This window comes from Patella vulgata, chromosome 7 (assembly GCF_932274485.2).
Source record: "Patella vulgata chromosome 7, xgPatVulg1.2, whole genome shotgun sequence".
Classification (NCBI taxonomy): domain Eukaryota; kingdom Metazoa; phylum Mollusca; class Gastropoda; family Patellidae; genus Patella; species Patella vulgata.
Window position 1 is genome coordinate 9,473,247 of NC_065885.2, and position 19,918 is coordinate 9,493,164.

The 19,918-nt window shown below is 35.4% G+C and overlaps 1 protein-coding gene across 2 annotated transcripts in view; it reads right to left on the reverse strand.

Moving 5' to 3' along the window:
• Positions 1-19,918, reverse strand: part of LOC126828843 (germinal-center associated nuclear protein) — a 42,182-nt gene that overhangs the window by 18,081 nt on the left and 4,183 nt on the right. The window contains exons 4-15 of one of the 2 annotated variants that reach the window (XM_050558854.1): positions 18,743-18,937; positions 16,906-17,090; positions 14,504-14,678; positions 12,347-12,531; positions 11,038-11,212; positions 9,637-9,900; positions 7,755-7,847; positions 7,127-7,275; positions 6,617-6,685; positions 5,120-5,269; positions 3,337-3,608; positions 392-608 (exon numbers count right to left, since the gene is read on the reverse strand). In XM_050558854.1, the coding sequence (XP_050414811.1) occupies positions 392-608; positions 3,337-3,608; positions 5,120-5,269; positions 6,617-6,685; positions 7,127-7,275; positions 7,755-7,847; positions 9,637-9,900; positions 11,038-11,212; positions 12,347-12,531; positions 14,504-14,678; positions 16,906-17,090; positions 18,743-18,937 (2,129 nt within the window). The remainder of the gene's footprint in view (positions 1-391; positions 609-3,336; positions 3,609-5,119; positions 5,270-6,616; positions 6,686-7,126; positions 7,276-7,754; positions 7,848-9,636; positions 9,901-11,037; positions 11,213-12,346; positions 12,532-14,503; positions 14,679-16,905; positions 17,091-18,742; positions 18,938-19,918) is intronic. The other variant, XM_050558855.1, reaches the window with a different exon arrangement.

Consider the following 19,918-nt stretch of genomic DNA (forward strand, 5'->3'; position numbering starts at 1 on the left):
ACTTCAACAATATACTTAATACAGAGAGAGAGAGAGAGAGAGAGAGAGAGGTCCACTCGACACAAACTAGGTCATATCGGGACTAACATATGGTTCAATTTTATTTCAATAATTCACATGTGCGTAGGGGTCTTCAGCAGTGGGTGGAAACTGGAAGACCCAGAGAAAACCCACGAGGTTGGACAGACAACCCAACTACATGTCATATATGTATATAAAGTCAATTCTCGAATTGTGTAAATTTTGCTACTTTTTTTTATCCTAGCATTGTATCTTTAATGTTCAAATTGAAATGTTTATATTTAAAGGAAATCCCCTTCATTTATGAGTAAATTGTTGTTTTTTAAAAAAAATACAATTATTTTTTTATCAAATGAATTAGCTTAATTACCTTTGTGTGTTTTCCCAAGGCTTTCTTCAAAGTCAGTAAACCTTTTCTACGAACTTGTGTAAAATATCGATGAACTATACAGGCATTTAGAAATGATGCCTGCTTTACCAGTCGAAAAAATCTAACATAATTATTACTGTTTAAAGCTGAATAAATCTTCAAAGCCCAACGAATTTCTGGAGACTGGCGTACAACATCACGTAATTCTTGAACTTCACTGTAACAGAATGGTTATACAATCTTGAATACAAATGAAATGATGTATAATGTTGTACTCAAGCCTGGCAGCATTGGCCGAGAAAGTTCATCCTGATTTTCCGACGTGGTTTCCCCTTGTCAGTGATACAGGACGGAGGGCCTGACAAGGACAGACGTCTAGTCATTCAGATGGGACAAAAAACTGAGGTCCCATTATTATTATTATTATTACAGCATATTTATAGTGCACCCTTTCATATAACATGTTCAGGGGCACTTTACAAAGTGACAATGTAAATCACACATAAACAACAAGATTATGGACATGTTAACGATTGTATACAGAGTCAGTTAAAAGCCTGATTAAATAAAGTAAATGTGTAAGTTGTTTTTTAAAAGAATATAGAGATGTACAACATCTTAAACCAAATGGTAGATTATTCCATAAAACAGGTGCTTGATAACTAAAAGAGCGCTGACCATAAGAGACTAGTTGAACAGTTTTGGGCTTTAAAAGTAGTTTATCTGATGTACGTAATGTTCGGCCAGGTATATAAAGGTCTAAAAGATCTGAGAGGTAAACAGGAGCTAAATTATTTAACCATTTAAAAGTAAGTAATAAAATCTTAAAATCAATTTGATATTTAACAGGTAACCAGTGTAAATTATATAAAACAGGAGTTATGTGGTCACATTTCTTAGTTAAAGTAACAAGTCTAGCCGCAGTATTCTGTACTTTTTGTAATTTATCTATAAGCTTTAAAGGTAAACCAACTAAAAGTGAATTAAAGTTATCTAATCGAGAAGTGACCAGAGAATTAACAAGTGACTTTGTGGCCTCTACAGTTACACATTTACGTATTTTACCTATATTTCTAATATTAAAATAGCACAATTTACAAATATTATTTACTTGAGCTCCCATAAGCATAAAACTATCAAAGATAGCGCCAATATTACGAGCAGAATAAGATGAAAATATATCACAATTACCAATTACAACAGGGGGGTTATTTTGTGCAGATTTACTTAATTGATGCCTTGAGCCTAATAACAAATATTCGGTTTTATCATCATTCAATTTTAGAAAGTTCTTTGACATCCATTTTCTAATTTCACTAATACAGTTCTCAAGTTGCAATTTTGATAAATTGAAAGAAGATGGACAATTAGGTGTAAATGAAATATATAACTGAGTATCATCGGCATACAAATGAAAGCTGAGACCATATTTTCTGACAATATCTCCTAATGGTGACGTATAGAGGGTAAATAAAATCGGACCAAGAACAGAACCTTGGGGAACCCCAGATGACAAAACAGATTCAGACGACGATTTGCAATTAACTAAAATATACTGTTTTCTACCCACAAGATAGCTCTCTAAAAGATTTAATGCAGAGCCACAAATACCGAATTTAAATTGAAGTCTACGTAGAAGAATGGAAGGGTCCACCGTGTCAATAGCAGCAGATAAATCTAATAAAATTAAAAAATGAACATTTTCTATTATCAATTTCCATTAAAATATCATTTGAAACCCGGGTTAAAGCTGTTTCGGTACTGTGAAATTGTTTATAAGCACTTTGAAATGGTTCATACAAACAGTTATCATCTAGATGGGTCTTTATCTGAGAAGCAATACATTTCTCCAATATTTTAGAAATAAAACTTAAGTTAGAGACTGGCCTGTAATTTTTAAAAACATTAGGATCCAGTGTAGAATAGTAGCGGATGATATACAAGAATTAATAATATTGGTAAAAACTGGAATAACTTCGTCTAGACAGTCCTTAAGAACAGAAGTCGGAACAGGATCTAATGAACAAGATTTAGGAGCAGACGATTTAATTAGCTTTAAAACATAAGATTCACTAACCAAGTTAAAATTTTCTAAATAAACAGAATTTTCTAACTTATCAAAATCATGAGCGTTAAAGTCAATAGTTTGATTTAAATCATCAAGTTCAGTTCGTATTTTCTGTATTTTTATTTGACGGGCATGCAAAATATCCTGTGGCAGTTGGAATTCGATATAAGAAGAGGCCATAGCGCCACTGCCCAGGCAAAATTTTCCTTATAGCACACTGTATGGCGCATATGCCCGTCTTCGTTAGCCCAGTTCAGAGCAGAACAATAGGAAGATAAACCCCATTTCATTTCGTTTCATTTCACTCAAGCCTGAACATAAGGTACCTGTCACATTATAATAAAAGCCTTGTGTGATAATTTATGTCTAACAAAAGTTTATGACAGGTAGCTAATGTCCAGACTTGGTCGTACTTTTCTGCATCAACCAGACTAATGTAAAGAGGCATGCAGTGTGCTATGAGGGGGGAAATTTTGCCCAGACAGCGGCACTACGACCTATTCTTATATCAAATTCCAACTGCCAAGGGATCTTCTACGTGCACGCCAATATGTACACAGAACCTTGGTTTTTAATCCCATTCTAACGACTAGACAGCTGTCCTTGTCACACCCTCCTTTCTGTTCCACTGACAAGCGGAAACTACTCCGAAAATCCTGATGAACTTTCTGAGTCTACACCGGGAGCAAACCCACAACCTCCAAGCTAGCGTCCGTCTCCATTAACCCAGTATAGGAGCAGAACAGTAGGACGTTAAACCCCATTTCATTTCATTTCATTTCCAAGCTAGCGAGCCAGCATCTTACCCAAGTTTGGAAGAAGTTAATGGCCTACCAAAATATATAAAACACCATTTACCGTAATGTATCTAACTTACCGTAATGTATCTCCTTGATTCAGATTAGCTAATACCATATAAGCTCGGAATTCTGCCTCATTTTCACAGAAGATCAACTGATTTTTCTCCAAGTCATAATACATCTCCTTCAGAGTTTGTAGACATTTTGTCATATTTTCATCATTTATTTTACTATCGAAGACCATCATGTCTTGTTCACAGAGCCGATGTGAACAGTATATATGGAATCGGACACATTTTTCTATCAGTTCTACCACATTTTTATTACACAGTTGCTGTTGTGTAATATCCTACAAAAATAAACCATGTGTGTTAGAGCTTTATTTAATGTCCCCTGAGGTGATATCACCGACAATGGAAATAAACCAAAAATGATCAGGTTTCATCCTTTATGCTAGACTCCCAATGTCATTGGGGGGGTTGGATGGCCGAATGGTTAGCACGCGCGTGCTGTATCATGTGGCCTGTCATTGAGTCAACTGCCGTGGTTTCGAATCCCCGGTTGTACGTGGCAAGGAGTAGGGTCGCCTGTCCAACCTCGTGGGTTTTCTCCCACTGCTAAAGACCCCTACGCGCAAGCGAATTATTGAAATAAAATTAAAACATTATGTTAGTCCCGAAATGACCTAGTTTGTGTCGAGTGGACGTTAAACCCCATTTCTCTCTCTGTCAGGTGATGCATTACTATAGGATTGTCCCTATTGAGTCCACAATCTTAGATACGTTCGGATACGTTCTGATACTATCAACACGATTGCTACGACTGGCCATGTGACAGGATCACCACGATTACTCCACGCTTAGAACCACAATTTCATTCATAGCACAAATCGTGACAGTGGGAACCTAGCATTAGCACTAGAACCATCTGAAATGGGCAGTCAATATTTACATCTGCCAGAAGCTAAATGGTTAAAATAACTAAACATCTTTAATTTTGGTAAAAAAAATTAAAAATTGTCAATAATTGTCAACTATTTCTGTAATAGAAATGGGTACAGGTGACCATAGTAAACGATAACAAAAGGGGATTAAACATACATTATACAAGAGCTAAATTTGCCTATTGCAGGTCTTTATTTAGGCCTGAAATATTATATAAATTATTAATTAGACATTTATTAACAAAACAAGACCATAATCAATTCACAAGGCCATCTGATGGCTACGATTTTCAACAGACTTGAATTCGATCGAACATGCGACCTCCATTAGCAAGCCCACATCCTACCCACTGAGTCACCATGGTTCCCTACTTACTATAAACAAATACTATTTTAATAACCAACCAATTTAAGAATTAAGGTTCTCAAATGTTGCATTTGGGAAATGTGAAGGTTTCCGACACTCAATATGTTTGTACATGTAGATGACAACAGTATGTTTTGTCTCCATGGCAAATACCAGACATGGTTGATTTTTACAAAATAAAAACAAATATTGCTACTTTAAAGATTGTATAACTGGCTAAAAGATATGGTGGACATTGTGTAATCCACTCAATATCTCAGCCAACCAATGATCTAGAGATTTGATTATGGGCTTGCCGTGTGAATAAATATATAACTAATAATTCATATAACATTTGAAGCCAGAAACAAACCTTGCAATAGGCAGATTTAGTTTTCACATAATGACATTTTAATGACTTTATACGATTAGATGATTTTTTGTGATTTTATACAATTTTTGCAAATTTTTAAACAAAGATTTGATACTGAATGAATGTGATAGAAATTAGTGCTGAATACACAAGATTAAATGATACCTGGGTTACAGTGTAAGCAGAATATTGATATACCTTTCTAATTCCCCTGGTCCGGTTCCACAAGAAATCATACCAATCAGCCCATCTTTCTTCTTCACCACGATCAGCTATTTCTCGTAATAAATATGTCATTGTACTCAACAACACCTGTTCAGGTCGTAGTTCATGTTGGAGGGGTTCAGTCTATTAAAACCGGTTTTAAAATAACAAAATTAATTATAAAACAGGGCCCTTATTCACGAAAACTTAAACTAAGATACAATCGAAATTTTAAGAAATACTGCAATTCGATTGGCTGACCAATATGCAAATTGGATATATGCAAATTGATTTTACTGGTCAGTCAATCGAATTGCAGTATTTCTTAAAATTTCGATTTTATCTTAGTTTAAGTTTTCGTGAATAAGGGCCCCTAACATTAAATCAAGAAAGGTATTGCCATTACAAGCATTACTGAGTTAACACTGACAGGGGGATGGGGGGGGGGAGTGGGGGAGAGAAAGTGAGTGTGAGAGAGAGAGAGAGAGAGAGAGAGAGAGGTATGGGGTTTAACATCCACTATATCATTTTGGGACTAACATATGGTTCAATTTTATTTCAATAATTCGCTTGCACATAGGTTTCTGTAGCAGTGGGAATCCAAACCACACCAGTTGACTCAATGACAGACCTTATGATACAGCGCGCACATGCTAACCATTCGGCCATCCACCCCCCCCTAAATAAAAGCAAAACATTAGTGTTTTCGACTAAAATCTTCGATTTAGGACTCAAAAAGTTGGTCAACTAGCTAAATGTCTGTTCTCAAGCAGAGCTAATTGTAGACAGACTGCCAGTGTCTTGACAAATACTGAAAAAAGACTGATGTATATAAAGAATTCGTTACACCATTAAAACCATACAGATGATATATATACAATCAGATTAAATATCTGACCTACTTGGCGGCGGGGGATCACGTGGCTAAGTGGATAAGACGCTAGCTCGCTAGCCTGGAGGTCGGGTGTTTGATCCCTGCATTGGCCGAGAAAGTTCATCCAGATTTTCCAGCGTGGTTCCAGTATAGGAGCAGAACAGTAGGACGTTAAATCCCATTTCATTTCATTTCATTTCATTTACTTGGCGGCGGTGATCTACCAAACTGAACAACACATATCTGTATATACACGCTTGATGCCTATTCATAGTCACATAATTAACAAATATGACTGAATTGAGTCATCGCTAACCTGTGATATTTTACTAGATTAGGATCCGATCTGCTGCTCAATGCTCATTCATGATTAAATCAAGAAATAGATAATCGAGACTATGTTTTTTATCGTAATGACTTTAGTAATGATGATCGAGGCTAGGTTCGAAATTCAATCGCTAAATTCACAATTCAGAGTGGATCAATTTGCAGTATATTCCCTTTACATTATCTAGTTTTTAACTATTATAGTGAGAACTGCCAGCTCTTTATCTAATCTCCCATAATGTATCTTTAAAGATATTTTAAAATGTATTATAAAGGTAAAAGACATTAACCTGATCAGCTGAAGATCTACTGTATTCTTTAACAGCGCGATTGTGATCTATCTGTGGTGGTTGATTAGCCTACAATAACAAATATATTAATAACAACAAATAATACAATAACAAATATATTTTTCATAACAATTGATTATCCACTATAAAATATAGCAACTCGAGCATGGTATATCTGATAATCCACTCTATCTGTGAGGGTTAGGTAGCCTACAATAGCATATATTGATAATAACAATTAATAATCCTCTATAAACCATAAAATGTTGCCCCAAACACAAATTTAGTCTGTCAAGGGGGGTAACTATCCATTTACCAATTGTCTCCCCTTAGTCCACAAAAAAAAAATATGTTTACTTTCAACAAAATCCATTTCATTAATCACCATGAAACTACAGAATTTTTATGCATACACCTTGATGAAGGATTGTGTAACATGTTTCTAAACTTTTAATGACTAACAGAATTTTATGTATGCAATTTTTAACATCCAAGCATTTAAATTCTTACCACATTTTCGGTGCCTGGAATCATTTCATAAATACTAAGTCTTCTAGTTTCCTGTCTATCATATCTTTCCTTTTCTGGACACATATCTGGACAAGTTCCGGTGAATGCCTTGGCTGTAGCTAAATCGCTCTTTTTCTTATCACCTGAACCTGTAACATTACATCAATATATTTAATATAATTTTACTTGTCCTAAGGATCTTCCAGCGTAGTTTCCCCTTGTCAGTGGTGCAGGATATGGGGCCTGGCAAGGACAGTGTCTAGTCGTTCAGATGCTACGAAAAAGAACTCTAATGATTTTAGAGATTGCAATAGATTCAAAATCTCTCAAATTCAAACGAGGATGTGCCCTTTCTACAGCTGCTCCAAATATGAAAATGTACAGACCTTCACAGGGACTTTAAAAGCAGAATTTTTTCGACTGTCATATGTTTAATGAGTGCTTGTGATTTGTGCCTATGAGCAGCTACTTGGTTGGAATTCCAATATAAGAGTAGGCCGTAGCGCCGCTGTCTGGGCAAAATTTCTCTCACAGCACATTGGACGGGTTATGCACGTCCTCATAAGCCCAGTCGGAGCAGAACAATAGGACATTAAACCCCATTTCATTTTATTTCATCAATATTTACCTGCTTGTCGTATCAACTTGTCTCTAAGGTCCAATAATTCTTTCTTTTCCCAAACTGTTCTACATATAGCTTGAAATAAGGCTGTAAATGATGCTGTAAACATAAAGTACATAGCATTAGGATGACAATAAAATCCTGTATTAAAACACCTATAACTGATGAAAAAGTCTTACAGATACAATATGGAAGATTAGATAAAGCATTGGCAGTTGTCACCATAATAGTTAAAAACTAGATAATGTAAACGGAATACGCTGAAAATTTCAGTCAAATTGCTTCACTCTAAGCCGAAAAAACTTTATTTTAAAATCACTGTAGCATCGACTGTCATTGTTACCGCTGTCACGATAATTAACAAAGTCTGAATTATCCATTTTTGCAGATTAATCATCAATGGGCATTGAACCGCAGATCAGATTCAAATCGGACACATAAGATGGCATCTAGAGTTTATTATGATCTTTTCATGTTAACAAATGTCTAATTAATAGTTTATATAACATTTCTGGCCTCAAGAAAGACCTGCAAGAGGCAGATTTACCTCTTGCATAATGCCAGTTTAATAAATTTTCTATCCTTAGTAGAAATCACATTCACTGTTAAAGGACAATATTGGTGTGAGTCATTATCACATATGTGATAGAACTGGTTAAACACGTTCCAAATATAATTTTAACACATAGATCATTGCTACAATAGATGCATTATGAAGATTTCAAGAAACAGAAGTGACGAACATAAAAGGAAAACACAAGTTATCCCGCTATATAACTGACTGAAATGACGAGTGATAACAGATACACGGGCAAATTTCTGCTCACTAATTCCTTCAAAGACCAAAGGTTGTTATATGAGACTGTAAGAGGATATCTGACAATTCAATAAAGTAATTGAATGTCATTAGATAAGAAAACAAGAGAAAAATAGAAATAGTCCGTACATTCCCTTGTTTTTATTCATTCTATATTTAATAAAAACATGGTAATGCACAGACTTTTTCTATTTTTGTTTTGTGTTTTGAAGGAATTATTAGTGAGCAGAAATTCACCCATACATGTATATCTGTTATCACTCGTCACCTCAGTCAGTTATACAGAGGGATAATTCGTGTTTTCCTTTTGCGTTCGTCACTTCCGATTGTTGAAACCCTTATTACGCTTCTATCGTAGCAATGATCTATGTGTTAAAATTATATTTGAACGTGTTTAACCAGTTCTATCATATATATGATAATGACTGACACCAATATTGTCCTTTAATATAATCAAGCCCTACTCTAGTACTAACTCTGTAATCAATATAACGTAGGGTTTCATGATTGTTAATTTACGGGTCCTTATATTATTGATGAATATACCTCATATACATTAATTCCTCATTTATAATTTTGTATGCTTAATAAAAACAAGTGAAATCTTGTCGAGATACAAAGAGAGAACATGGGTTTATCTCCACTCGACACAAGCTAGGTCATTTTGGGACTGACATTAATTCAATAATTTGCTTGGGCGTAGGGTTCTTTAGCAGTGGTAGGAAACCAGAGGACCCGGAGAAAATCCACGAGGTTGGACAGGCGACCATACTCCTTGTCATGTACAACCTGGGAATGGAAACCACACCAGTTGACTCAATGACAGACCTTAAGATACAACACGCATGCGCTAACCATTCGGCCATCCAACCCCCTACAATCAGAAGAGAAGTATATAATGGTTTGTGACAATCTAATGTTTTAATTGCGCTGTAGGGACAATGACGTCATACCTAAAGGATTAACCCCCAAAAATCTTGTCAAACGTTTTGTGTATATAATATAGTGATTGTTATACACAGAACTGTGAATAATAAATTAGCTTAAAATGTACAATGTCGTAATTTATACCTGTCTCTCCTTTAGTAGTTTTAATGGGGCTCGCTGTAGGAGAGACTTTCCCTCCTTTAGGTGCTGGAGAAACACGTCCTGATTTAGCGACCGGTTGACTGTAAGCATCAGATTTTTTCTTAACATCTTCTTTGGGTCTATTTAAGTTGCGTATATCACCACCCTGTACATCTGCTGTTCCCGCCATACTTGCCAATTCATCATCCACATCACTCGTCTCCCATTTACTTTTTTGATTTCTGTCTCTCAATGGTGAAACATCATCTGAAAGACATTATTCAAATACATATTTATAAGGCATAATTAAAGGTCTTTCTTTAGGCCTAAAATGTTATCTAAATTATTAATTAGATATTAATTAACTTATCCAGACCATAATCAACTCTCGATGTCATCGTTAGCCTGCGAAATTTACTGGATTACAACCAGCTCTGCTGCTCAACGCTCATTGATGATTAAATCAAAAAATGGATAATCGAGACTATGTTTTTTATCGTACCGACTTTAGTAATGATGATCGAGGCTAGGTCTAAAATTCAATCCCTAAATTTTCGGTTCAGAGTGGATCAATTTGACTAATATTTTTAGCAAATTCTCTTTACATTATCTAGTTTTTAACTATTATAGTGATAACTGCCAACTCTTTATCTAATCTCCCATAATACATGTATATCTTTAAAGATACATTATTTAAGAGATAAATCTTTCTTTTGGCAGATACATTATTCCATGTCCAGTGGACCAAATTCTAAGAAAGTTGTCGAGTCCCCCCTCAGAATATTATGAAAAAAATATATGTTATAATACATACAAACTTATGTAAAACTCAAAATTTATATGACTCTAGCTACAATAAGTAGGAGTCTTTAGCAATGGGAGGAAACCAGAGGTCCCAAAAAAAACCCATGAGGTTGGATAGGTGATCCTACTCCTTGTGAAGTACAAGCGGGGAATCGAACCCATGTCACTTGACTCAATGACAGAGAGAGAGAGAGAGAGAGAGAAATGGGGTTTAACGTCCACTCGGCACAGACTAGGTCATTTCGGGACTAACACATGGTTTGAATTTTATTTCAATAATTCGCTTGCGCATAGGGGTCTTTAGCAGTTGGAGGAAACTGGAGGACCCAGGGAAAACCCCTGAGGTTGGACAGACGACCCTACTCCTTGTCATGTACAAATGGCGATTTGAAACCATGCCAGTTGACTTAATGACAGGCCTTATGATACAGTGCGCACATGCTAACCATTCGGCCATCCACCCCCCCCCCCCACTCAATGACAGACCTTATGATATAAAGTGCACACATTAAACCATTCGGCCATCCATTCCCCCACCAAATATATAAAGATATATGTGATATATCTGATAAATGAAAAATTTGTTAAGTGATTACAAACCTTGTTTTGGTATTGCCTGACTTGTAGATGTTTTTGTAGATTCAGATACACTGGTACAACTAGTACTAGAAGATGATTTAAGTGGTGTAGGCATGTAGGAACCCCAGAATATTTGTACTGGTGGTTCTTGAGGAGCTAGATTACGTCCTCGCCTTTTAGCATAATCTGCTGACTCCTAAAAACAGACATGAAAAATCCATCAAATTAAAAAAAGGGAAAGTTAAAAATATTATTGTTATCTTTATTATTTATAACTTTTATGTAGGGTCGGAAAATGCACCAAAACAAATAATTGCTGTCTTTACGGTGTAAGGAATAAATATGTAAAGTTCCAAGATGCTCCATTCAGAATTGCAGCCTGTAGACGAATAACATAAAAATTTGGCGTGGCTCAGCCCCCGGGGGTTGGATATGGAACGCTACCAATAGGTACAACCCTATGATGGATTATGCATAATTGTATGCAAAATCTGTTAATAATTACAGAATATTAACAAAAAAGGGGGTGTGGCAGATCATGCACCCAAATCCATAGTTGCCGTCCTTTAGTGTAAGCATATCAAGTTCCAAGATAATCTATTCACAATTGTGACCATCAGACGCTAAAAACAAAAATTGGGCAGGACTCTGCACCAGGGGGTCAGGGCATGCACCAAAATCAATAGTTGCCATGCTAAAAGGAATACATATGTCAAGTTCCAAGAGGATCCATTCAGAATTGCAGTCTGTATAAGATAAACACCAAAAATGGGGGTGGCTCTGCTCCTGGGGGTTGGGACATGCACTAAAATCAATAGTTGCCATCCTTAGGCTATAAAGAAAACATATGCCAAGTTCCAAGAGGATCCATTAAGAATTGTGGCCTGTAGGCAACACACAGACATACAAAGAAAAAATGGGTGTGACTCTACCCCTGGGGGTCTGGCATTCACCAAAAACAACAGAGATCGCCCTTAGGGTATAAAGAATAAGTATGCAAAGTTTCAAAAGGATCCGTCAAAAATCATAGACACTGGTGTGTGTGGCACGTACAGGACCGTAAAGTTGATGCAAGCTGGTATTGGGAGCCAATGTAAAGATTTTAGAATAGGTGTTCTGTGAGATGATGTTTTGGTTCGTGATTTGGTTATGGCTGCTGTGTTTAGTATTTTCTATGTAGAAACTGGTTTGATTAATTAATTATAAGCATTAGTTTATTTTCTATTCCATTATATCATTTAATATTATAACGAATGAATGAAATGGAGTATAACGTCCTACTTTTTTGCTCCAACAGTAAGTCATCAGATAAAAAAAGAAAAAATCTTACGTGGGAATCAAAATGAATAGTAGCCATGTTTTTATTGATGTTAGGATAGACCCGCCTCACATCTCCATATTTCTTAAAATGTTCTTTTAGAACAGAAACTTTATTAAGGTGTGCCGGAATCCCTTTAACTACAATAGCAACCTTCGAATCTACATCTTCAATAGTTCTTCTTCGAACTCTTGGTTCTGGAAAATAATACACAAATAAAAAGACATTTGTGACAAACATTTAGCTTAATATTAAATATGTCACATATCCACAAAACCTGCTGACACAGATCAACATTGGCTAATCAACAATTTTTGATATGAAATGAAATGAAATGTTGTTTAACATCCTACTTTCCCACATCAACTAGGCTAATGAAGATTTTAATATGCCATGTAGTGTGCCTTGAACATCGCTAACAGACATTCAGGGTACCCTTCGCAAGTTTCGAAACTACTATTGTATGACTCGATCTTGGTGTACTGGTTCTATATCTTCTAGTTAGACAATATTCTTCAAATTTGTGGATTTGGAAGAATTTTTTATGTAGATTAATAATCCTTCAGCAGATTTACTTGGAATGACCCTTATGTAAGAGCTAAATCTCCATTGGCAGGTCTTTTTTCTAGCTTCAAATCTTATATATGAATTATTATTTAGACATATATTCACATGACAATCCCATAATCAACTTATCTAGAACTTCGGATAGCTGTGATATTGGAATGGATTAGAACAAGCGCGCCATTTAATAATTTAACGTTAAAATAGATAATCGTAGTAATGGTACTTGACAAACAAGACTATCTTGTCAAAATTTCTGCTTAAAGCTTGTATACACATTGTCCCCACTGAATAGAAGTACATGAGATTTGGGTAGAATAAAACAGCAGTTATGTTATATTACTTTTCAAGTCTCAAAACCATATATAAGGTAAAAACAACCCTTTATCAAAGGGAATAACAACTCTTTATCAAAAGGAATAACAACTATTTATCAAAGGCAATATCAAAGGTAATAACCTTTTCGACAACCCTTTATCAAAAGGAATAACAACACTTTATCAAAGGGAATAACAACACTTTATCAAAGGGAATAACAGCTATTTATCAAAGGCAATATCAAAGGTAATAACACCCTGTTTTCAACAACCCTTTAATAAATTTAATAATAACCCATTATCAAAAGGAATAACAACACTTTATCAAAGGGAATAACAACACTTTATCAAAGGTAATAACAACCCCCTTATCAAAGGTAATAAGCCTTTATCAAAGATAAAAACAACCCTTTATCAAAGATAAAAACAACCCTTTATCAAAAATACTAACAACTCTTTATCAAAGATAATAACAACCCTTTATCAAAGGTAAAAACCATCAGAGGTCATAAACTTATGTTTTATTCTACCAAAGTTTGCTGTACTTATGTTTAACTGGGACTATATTGTCATCAAGTTTACATCCTTTCTCACTATTTTATCATCCAGTAGTAACTTAGATCTAATTCATTTGTCCAACCATTTCAACTATATCAATGGAGAGAGAGAAATAGGGTTTAATGTCCTCTTGCCACACAATAGATAATTTCAGGACTAACATATGGTTCAATTTTATTTCAATAATTTGCTTGCGTGTAGGGGTCTTTAGCAGTGGGAGGACCTAGAGACTTGGAGAAAACCCACGAGGTTGGACAGGTGACCCTACTCCTTGTCTTGTACAAGCGGGGAATCGAAACCACACCACTTGACACAATGATGAGAGAGAGAGAGAGAGAGAGAGAGAAATGGGGTTTAACTTCCACTCGACACAGACTAGGTCATTTCGGGACTAACATATGGTTTAATTTTATTTCAATAATTTAGTTGCGCGTAGGGGTCTTTAGCAGTGGGAGGAAACCGGAGGACCCGGAGAAAACCCACAAGATTGGACAGACAACCCTACTCCTTGTCACGTAAAACCAGGGATTCGAAACCACATCAGCTGACTCAATGACAGGCATTGCAGCGCGCACATGCTATCCATTCGGCCATCCAACCCCCCGACACAATGACAGACCTTCTGATATAAAGTGCATGAATTAGACCATATGGCCATCCAACCCCCCAAAAATATAAAGATATATGTGATATAACTGATCAATGAAAAATTTGTTAAGTGATTACAAACCTTGTTTTGATATTGCCTGACTTGAAGATGTTTTTGTAGATTGAGATATGCTGGTACTACTAGTACTAGAAGATGATTTAGGTGGTGTAGGTACGTTGGAACTCCAGATTATTTGTAATGGCGGTTGATTATGAACCATATAACGTCCTTGCCTTTTAGCATTATCTGCTGACTCCTAAAAACAGATGTGAAAAATCCATCAAATCAAAAAAAAAGCAAAGTTAAATAAATATGGAAAATATCTCATAACATTGTACTAATTTCATTGATTTTGTCTCTTTTTTTTTCGCAGACTGAAGCTGGGGAGCAGAATTTTCCATAATGATCTCTCAAATGGTTTACACTATACTTCAATATAGTTACATACAGTTAGTACTATACTAATATCGAAAAGAAAGTATACACTGTGCATTTTGTGCTGCATCAACCAAAGTCGTTTTTCCATGGTATACAGTATTTGGGTAGAATGTCAATTTCTTTCACATTTTTATTTTGCTTACAAATGTTGAGTTTGGACGCAAGAGACAAACTCTGTAATGCTTTATCAAATGTTTTTAATCTAAACAAAACTTTTAATGTGTATAATTTCTTTTGGACATCAGTATATTTTTTTTTGTTAAATTCCATGTCAAGGGGTCTCAATCACTTTTCGAACTTGATTAGCAGGCAAATTGATTAGCAATGTCCAGTTTTGATTAGCATGTGATTAGAAACGGGCAAGATTTGATTCGCAAAGTGCGATGCGAACCCGGTTATCGAGACCCCTGCTCATGTCATACTTTTTTTAAATACCATTAGGCGACATAAAAAAAATTAGTTGGTGATTGTCCCCGCCCGACCAGAAAATTCTACCCGACCAGAATTTTTTTTTATTTTTTTTTTCAAAATTTACCTTCTTACGATGTTTAAAACCAATGGTAAAAGTTCCATAATGTAGCCAGGCTACGAAATTCCAAATCGCAAGAGTTAATGAAGCGGATATAATTATTGGCACGTGTTCCAATACTCTTCAAATGCGTAGGACTGAATGACATAAACAAATTACGACCTGTTAACGGCAACAATGGCTGACATTTTTGTTTGCACGCGTACAGCACCAAATACAATATTTTGAATACAACCTGGAACTATATGTTAAGATGGGAATACGTCTCGCCGATTCTGAATTACATGAAACAGTCTCTCGAATAAATGTAACAACAGATTTTCGGAATGGCCATGGGGGGCATGAATAACTAAATCAACCGATTATTAATATTAGTGATCGTAAGTCGTTATGCAAAATGTCTTTTTTTTTTGTGTTTTTTTTTTTGGAGGGGGGGGGGCTCTTCTGGTCTTACTATTCGCAAAATACAATATTATGAAAGTTGAATGTCTAAAAAGAATATCAGTCCAAAGACATGATATGAATTGGAAATTTTGCAACATTTGATATCCTGCAACATTAAACCAGTCGGCACCACCTATAAGTGTTCAGTTATAAATCTCTTTATATCTGATTGAATCCAAGGCGGAATATCTCAAGTTTAAATAATCAATCTGAACAATTCAAATGACGATCATGCAGATGAGTTGTGTTTTGACATGGAATAAAAGGTTAATATTCCTGAAGTATATTGCTTATTCTGTATATTCATTAAAAAAAAAAAAAAAAAAAAAAAAAAACTCCCTCCCTCCCACATTTTTTGAAAAAAAAGGACGATCACCAACTATTTTATTTTAGGTGGCCTTATATCAGTATTGTATATACCCATGTCGTACTTGAAATAAAACATTGTTTAAACCATACCCCAAATATAATAATTTAATATAATAATGAATGAAATAAAAAGGGGTTTTTTGCTCCAACAGGACAGATGAAGAACGGACCAATATACTAATAGTGAGTGTAGGAGGACCTCACTAAAAAACACGCAAAGAAAAATGTACATGATAAACCTAGAGACGAGACAGAAATGAAATGAAATGAAATGGGGTTTAACGTCCTACTGTTCTGCTCCTATCCTGGGCTAGTGAAGACGGGCATACGCCATACAGTGTGCTATGAGGGAAATTTTGCCAGGACAGCGGCACTACGGCCTACTCTTATATCGAATTCCAACTGCCAAGGGATCTTTTACGTGCACGCCAATGTGTACACGGGGCCTCGGTTTTTCGTCCCATCCGAACGACTAGACAGCTTTCCTTGTCAGCCCCTCCGTCCTGCATCACTGACAAGGGAGAAAGACGAGACAGACATGTAGACATTGAAAAAATAAACAAATATCAAATCAAGGGAATGGATCTGGGGGTTAGTCGTAAGCGTCCACTGTGCTGTACAGTCCCGGGCTTGCAACCGCACAGACTTCACTCAAAATGAACTAAAAAGTAAGTTATCAGTCCAAAATGAGAAAAACTCTTACATGGGAATCAAAATGAATAGTAGCCATGTTTTTATTGATGTTTGGATACACCCTCCTCACGTCTCCATATTTCTTAAAATGTTGTTTAAGAATAGGAACTTTATTGAACTTTGCCGGAATCCCTTTTACTACAATGGCAACCTTCGAATCTACATCGTCAATAGTTCTTCTTCGAACTCTTGGTTCTGTAAAATAAAAGAGAAATGAAAAGACATTTGCGACAAACATTTAGCTTAATATTAAATATGTCACATATCTACGATACTTGCTGAATCAGATCAACACAGATCCCATTTGGTTTTGTTTTTATAGTTCAAAATTTCGTTTGGCTTGTCTTTACTACACCAGGATCTGGAAGAGTTGTTATCATTGACAAATTCTGAATAGTGTGAGGTATTAGCCAATGAAACGGTCTGTTACGGAGAGATTAAGGCGTGTTTTGCACGGAACTGTGGGTAATCCACTAGTAACATCAATGTTAATTGGTTAATCAAATGTCTGACATCATAGGGTCAAAAGCCGCTCGTATGACTTCTGACACGTCCTATTGCTACAACCGGTCAGATCTTTGTGTAGTGTAGGCCATCGAAGGTATAAAAAACGAAACGAAATATAGATCTGTACTTTAATCATTCAGATTGGATCAACATAGGCTAAACAACAATTTTTGATATGAAATGAAATGTTGTTTAACATACTACTTTTCTTCACCAACTAAGCTAATGAAGATGCCATGCAGTGTACCCCGACAATCACTAACCAACAATTGCTTAGACACCTTTTACATCACTGATAGGTGTAAACCATGGCTACAAACTTTATGTAGGACCCACTTCTTGAAATACCCTCTAGGGACTTTTACTTACTTTAACATAAGGACAATATTGGTGTCAGTCATTACCACATATATGATAGAACTGGTTAATCACGTTCCAAATATTATTTTAACACAGAGATCATTGCTACGATAGATGCGTTATGAAGATTTTAAGAGAACACAAAAGTAAAACACGAGTTGTCCTTCTATATAACTGTCTGAAGTGACCAGTGATAACAGCTATACATGGGCCAATTTAACATATACCCTTAATTAAATATGGTCCAAAACTATAACAGTTTTATAAAGCAATATATTGTCTTTTTTTCATGACTCGATCATGTTCTCTCAATAATAACTGAACCATAAATCTAATGCTAATGGTTCAAATTTTCTAATACACTTATAACAATTAATTTAATTAGAGGACTATCCTAAAATATCAAGTCTGTCATACACCAAATAGATCAAAAGAAGCATGTAAAATTATTGATAAGGCATGCACCAGAGATAGGCTTTCACATCAGCACTTTGTCAGTCAGTCAATATATTGATGTAATTTTTTAACTTCAAATTAGCAACATATATTTTCCAAAGAACATGACAATTTTTAGAATTGTGTTGATTGTATTTCAAGACTAAATTCTTTGACAGGTTATTTCCACAACAGGTCAATTTCATTGTGAAGTTTCTAGTACCTTCCTGTCTAGCACCATATTGACTATTGTCCTGGACGTACACTCCGTTCTCAACAAGAACACCATCTTATAATCCCAAAATATAAACTCAAATCATTTGGATATAGATTGTTTGTTCACATTGTGCCTGTTCTATGGAATTACCCCTGAACATTAAATTATCATCCAGCCTAGAAACATTCAAACCTAATTTAAAAACTCATCTATTTATGACCTATTATGGCATCCAGACTGTGTAACGCTATGAGCATGTATATTAGCATGGAACTGTGCGCAGTATAAATGTACATATTATTATTATTATTATTAAAATATCCCATACCATCAGGACTATCAGGAGGTTTTGATGGAGATTCTTTTGGTTTTCTTGTTGTTAATCCTCTTTCCTCCACTCTTCTTCTCTGGCTCTCATGACCATCATCTTTGTCTTTGGTGTCTTCTCGACTTCTTTTCTCTGAGTGACCAAATACACCTGCTGTTGCTCGTGAAAACAAATTACGTCCTCGTTTTTCTTGTACTATAAAATTAAGATGTTAGAAGCGGGTAAAAGATGTTCCTTGATAAACAACGTGCACACAGGTGGATATGAATATTGGAGAAATCTAAAATAAATGGGTTTAACATTTTCTACAAACCATTGTGATGGAGAAAAAACAATTTGTGATGTCTGAACACAAACTTCAATCATAATGCTGTTTTTAGACTCCACTGTATTTGTCTAATTCTAATTAAAGATGCATTATGTAAGAGCTAAATCTGCCTATTGCAGGTCTTTTTTTTTTTAGCTATAAATGTTATATAAATTATTATTTAAACATTGAAGCCCATGATCAACTCTCTAGTTCATCAGATGGCGTAGATATTCAATGGATTAGAACCATCTTTAATATCTAATAATTTAACAATAAAATTAATAATCAAGACTTTGTTTATTATTGTAGCAATGACAATCAAGACTTCAAACATTTATAAAATACTTTGACTGAAATTTGAAATATATTACCTATTTTTGAATTATTATAGCGAGAACTGTCTGCTCATTATCTAATCTTACATACTGCATCTTACAGGTACATTCTCATGAAAGAATTATATGGTAGTTATTTCCAATAAAAGTATGTCAAATTTGGTATATATGGAAACTAGAGACTTCCAAAAACATCGATGGGGCAAGCAATGGGCAAAAATGTCAGGGTATCCCTAACTGTCAGCCCGACAGCTTATAGTCTGCCAGTTTGGTTTAGGGAGCAGTTGTTATTTTATGATTGAATGGTTAGGCAGCTTTGGGAACGTTGAGGGGTTTAAATGTACAACAGACTCTGCAATTAAACGGGGGGAAAACAAGTCGGCAGAAGACAATCTAAGAATTTACTTAGGCTTCAATATGTATGGCAAATGGAAAGTAAGTAACGACAAATACTTTCTGAAAACGGGCCCTCCCTCAATCCAGTTACATGACAAACATGGCTTCTAAAAATAAAAAATTTAAAATCTTTGT